General features: G+C 44.3%; 1 protein-coding gene across 1 annotated transcript in view; it reads right to left on the reverse strand.

Annotated features, from left to right (window-relative positions):
* CDKN3 (cyclin dependent kinase inhibitor 3) overlaps positions 1-3499 on the reverse strand; it is an 11007-nt gene extending 7508 nt beyond the window's left edge. The window contains exon 1 of the mRNA XM_009635191.1: positions 3460-3499. Within this exon, the coding sequence (XP_009633486.1) occupies positions 3460-3499 (40 nt within the window). The remainder of the gene's footprint in view (positions 1-3459) is intronic.
* Between the last annotated feature and the right edge of the window lie 930 nt (positions 3500-4429).

Below are 4429 nucleotides of genomic sequence, written 5' to 3' on the forward strand. Positions count from 1 at the left end.
CCCAGGGGGCCGTTAGGGGTGCGGTGAGGTGAGGGCTCTGTCAGGGGCCGGGCGGCTGCGCGGGCGGCTCCCGCTCCCTTTAATTTCTTTTTAAAGCCGGCTTCGCGTTTCTGACTGAAAAAGGTGTGGAAGTAGGCTTCCGCTGGCCTGTAATGAATTGCTTCCGAATTGTCCCAGCCCTTTTCATCTGGGGTGCTTGTTGGTGAGAAAAATGTGGCGCTGGAAAGCACCCAGCGAGCATGGAGTACTCCCCAGGCTCCTGCAGCTCCATCCTTTTATTTTCTTTTGTCTCTGGTGGTCTTATATCAGCTGTGCTGTGCATAGTGCAGATGGGGTGGGAGGGAAAAGTGGAAGGGATGGTCCCTTCCTGAAAATCACAGAATCACTTTGTTTGGAAAAGACCTTTGAGATCATCGAGTCCAACCTTTAACCTAACCCTGTCATCCCACCACTAAACCCTGTCCCTAAGCACCTCATCTATCCTTTTAGATACCTCCAGGGATGAGGACTCAACCACCTCCCTGGGCAGCCCATTCCAGAGCCTGACAGCCCTTTCAGTGAAGAAGTTTTTCCTAATCTCTAGCCTAAACCTGCCCTGGAGCAACTTCAAACCATTCCCCCTCGTCCTATCATCTGTTACCAGGGAGAAGAGGCCGACCCCCACCTCGCTACAGCCTCCTCTCAGGTACTTGTAGAGGGCGATCAGGTCTCCCCTCGGCCTCCTCTTCTCCAGACTAAATGACCCCAGTTCCCCCAGCCGCTCCTTGTATGACTTGTGGGCCTGTGGGATCGAGGATCTACATGGCCTACGACTAAGACATGGAGGCAGATGTGAACCTTCACTCACAGCACACATCAGAGCAGGGATGTGCTTGAGTTTAGCGGGTTGGAGTGTGGTTTGGCGACCCTTTTTGGCGTTAGCATGGTTTTTGTGCGTGGCTGTGGCCTTTGTGTGTGCAGGGGAATTTTCGGGGGGCTCCCAGGTTCCCTGCAGAGGTTTTGGGTGGTCAGTTCTGGGTGCAGAGAAAACAGGACTTTCTAAAAGCAGAAAATGAGCAATGCTTGCTCTTTTAAACCATGAACTTAATGTCAAATACTCTGGCAGCAGTAGTACATCTAGCTCTTGGGACTGTTCAGGCCCCACAGATGTGCCCTTAGCTCTGCCACTTAGGCGGCCGACTCACAGCTCCGTGCAGGAGGAAGGCTGAGCGTGGCTGTAGTGTATGCTCTTGCAGGATCTCATGGAAAATTCAGACTTAGAGCAATTAGATGTGCCCACGTCATGCTCTTGTCATGGCCCTCTTTTCTAATGTTCCGTGCAAATAGGTTTTAGGGATATCGCAGGGAGTTTTCATCTTAGCCTAACATGAAAGATGGCTCCAGGGGAAAAAAAAAAAAAAAGGATTCTGGCTGCCTGATTTTTAAGAGCTAGGCTGTTGCCCGTGGTTAGGGCGTTTTAGCAGACCTCATTTTGCAGCATTTCTGGTTTATCGTGCCAATAACTCTGGCTGTTAATTAAGAGGGAAAAATGCATAAACTGATGGTGAGGAATTTTGTTTTTTAGGAATTGTATTAAGGCATTTCTACAGTCTGTGCTCAGACGTGTGCAGAACTACATTGTAAAGGAGCCAGGCACAAACAGTGATTTTTGGCGTCGATCTAGAGAATAATGTATGGTCATGGAGACTTTCAGAGATGTTGTTTGAAGTCAAAAGTATGGTTGTGAGCAAATTCCTGAAGTGGTTTGAGTTTGGTGGGGTTCCCAGTAGGGCCAGTGCAAGATCTCCAGGTGTGGAGATTTTAGATATTAGTTCCACAGCTGGAGGTTTTAATGAAACCTGCCTGAGAAGGATTGTAGAAGCAAATTGCTTGGTATTGCAGGATTTAGGGTAGGTTCAGGGAATGAAGAGACAGATGATGAGAGGATCAAGGAGAAGATCAGTTTATTAAACCCCAGAATATGATAGCAGCTGTACAAAAATTACATTACTGAGCATAATGGAGAATTAAAACAATGCAGATGTTGCTGACTAAGATGAGAAATAGGAAGAAATACATCCAAAGACTTGAGCCAACATGAGGACAGACAGCCACTGTAGCAGCAAACATAATTTTAATAACTCCTACAGCCACTGCATGAAGGAGCAGGTATGTTGTTTGCATCTGTTAATGTCTTTTTAGCTCTGGTCCCCTTAGAGATTATGTGCAACACTTGTACTGCTTGATATAGAAGTGAAATTTGCCTTATTTTTTTTCCCCGTGATTGATTTTTGCCTACTCATGTGAAAGCTACTGCAGATTTTAACTCTGAGGAATATATATTCATGGAAGCAGCAACAGACTGATAAATATAAAAAAAAAATTGCAACAATGATCATGCTCCTGGTTGTTCTTTGAAAAGATCAAAGGAGTTCTCTGGAGTTTGGGTGCCTTCACGTGGTGGGAATCAGTATGGTATTGCATGGAATCCAAAATGCTAATGACAGCTGGTAATGCCAAGGAGTCTGCAATGTGTGAGGGTAGAGCTTGGGGTCTGAATAGGTATAGTATGTAAATGTGAAATCTGAAGTAAATGTAGGAAAAAGGCTGGGGGGAAAAAAACCCCAAACCTGAGGACGTCCTGTGAGATTCCTTACTACCCTAGGCATCTTGCAGCAGTAAATGACAAATATTATGTTTATTAGCTGACTACCTGTTAGGGTTGTCTGCTTATTTCTTAAACTGAGCTCTTGCCCAGCACATCAGATTTTAATGTGCTAAGGTATCTAGATCAGCTTGTTTGAGAGGTATTTTATAGGAAAGACTAACAGGAATTGGTCTGCAAGAAAGTGTCCTTTTGGCATATGAAAAGGAACGCATCAACGTCAAGGCTCTACTTTCTGGAAATTTCTGTCCATTTATAGACTGGAGGCCCGTGCAAAGTCAAGAAGAATAGTCACAGGCATGGGCTATAGTACATAGTTTGGAAGATTTTTTTTCATTGGTGAGAGAGGGTGAAGAAGAAGGTATGATTTATCTAGAATTTTGATCGGGCTTTTAGATAAATGGTTGGGCCAGGAACTGTTGTTTACAAATACCTAATGGGAAGGTGTAGAAAACATGGAGCCAGACTCTTCTTAGAGGTGCAAGGCAGAAAGAGAAGAGACAATGGACAGAAGTTGGAATGTGGGAAGTCAGTACTACCATATAAGAAAAGAATTGCTTACTGCAAGGGTGCTCAAGCATTGGAGCAGAGCAGCTGTGGGATCCCATCCTTGTGGGGATGCTCCATCCTTGTGGGGATGCTCCATCCTTGGGGATGCTCCAGACTTGGCTGCGCAAGGCCACCACCTTGTGCAGGAGGTTGCACTAGAGACCTTCAGGGTCCCTTCCAACCTGCAGAATCTGTGATTCTGTAAAATCTGGATGTAATTGTAGTTGGGAAATGCTTAGGGGGTATTTCTTACTCTAAAGCATTACCTTGATTGCTTTGCTTGGATTTTATCCTTTTCCTTGTCATGTCCTCCTGCCCTGTGCTTGGCTGAGTGTGGGTAAACCCTGGTGCAGATACCCTCTGGGCCCACTTAGCTTTGTTTGCTTTCAGGTGGGGTCATCATCTTCTTTGTGTTAAACTTAGGCTTGATATACAGTGGAGAATGTAATGATACTCTTTATTTAGAGTAATTTTTCTTTGCAAGGACAGGGAATACCAAAGAATGGTAGTTGTTGGGAAAGGCTGATAGCTCTTATTTATCAGTCTTTTGTGCCAGGTATTGTAACACCTTTGCATTGTATCAGAGGTAAGATTCGTACCAATTGTTTCTGAAAATAGGTTTAAGTCTTTCTTTAGTGTACATTAATTGCGTTATCCTAGGGTTTCATATCCTAATGCCAATAATTATTGCTGTATTTGTTCATAATTTTCTTCAAGTTTTGAGAAAAAAAACACCTCGGCAACAACAATCAATAAGAATTAGAGCGGTAAGTTTGTGCTTACATGGTAGCTGTTTGGGGTTATGGTTTTTTGCTTGGCTTTTTGCTTTGAGAGAGATAATAACGCTTATGTTACATGATGTAAGACGCTTATGCCTCTCTCTAATGTGGTAACAAATACACTCCCAGAGATATTAAAAATAATTCACAGTGAGGTGGGTCAAACAGCAAGATTTGCCAAGGAGCCCTCTGTCCCAGGCTTGAAATACACGTATGTTGAATGGGTTTGTGGTCTGGCAGCAAAACCCTATACAAAATTTGTGATGTTAGAAAATGGTGTATGAAAATCCAGACAGCTTCGGTGGGTTAGCTAAGAATCTTCCTGTGGACCCAATCATGACTCCTGTGAAAGCAATCCTATTCAAACCTATGTGGCTTTTGGGTCGTTTTTATTCCTCATTTCTCAGCAATCAGTCAAGCTCCTGAGAGCCAGCTGGCTTTCAAATGTTACTCTGGT

This window comes from Egretta garzetta, unplaced genomic scaffold, assembly GCF_000687185.1.
Source record: "Egretta garzetta isolate BGI_Z169 unplaced genomic scaffold, ASM68718v1 scaffold3, whole genome shotgun sequence".
NCBI lineage: Eukaryota > Metazoa > Chordata > Aves > Pelecaniformes > Ardeidae > Egretta > Egretta garzetta.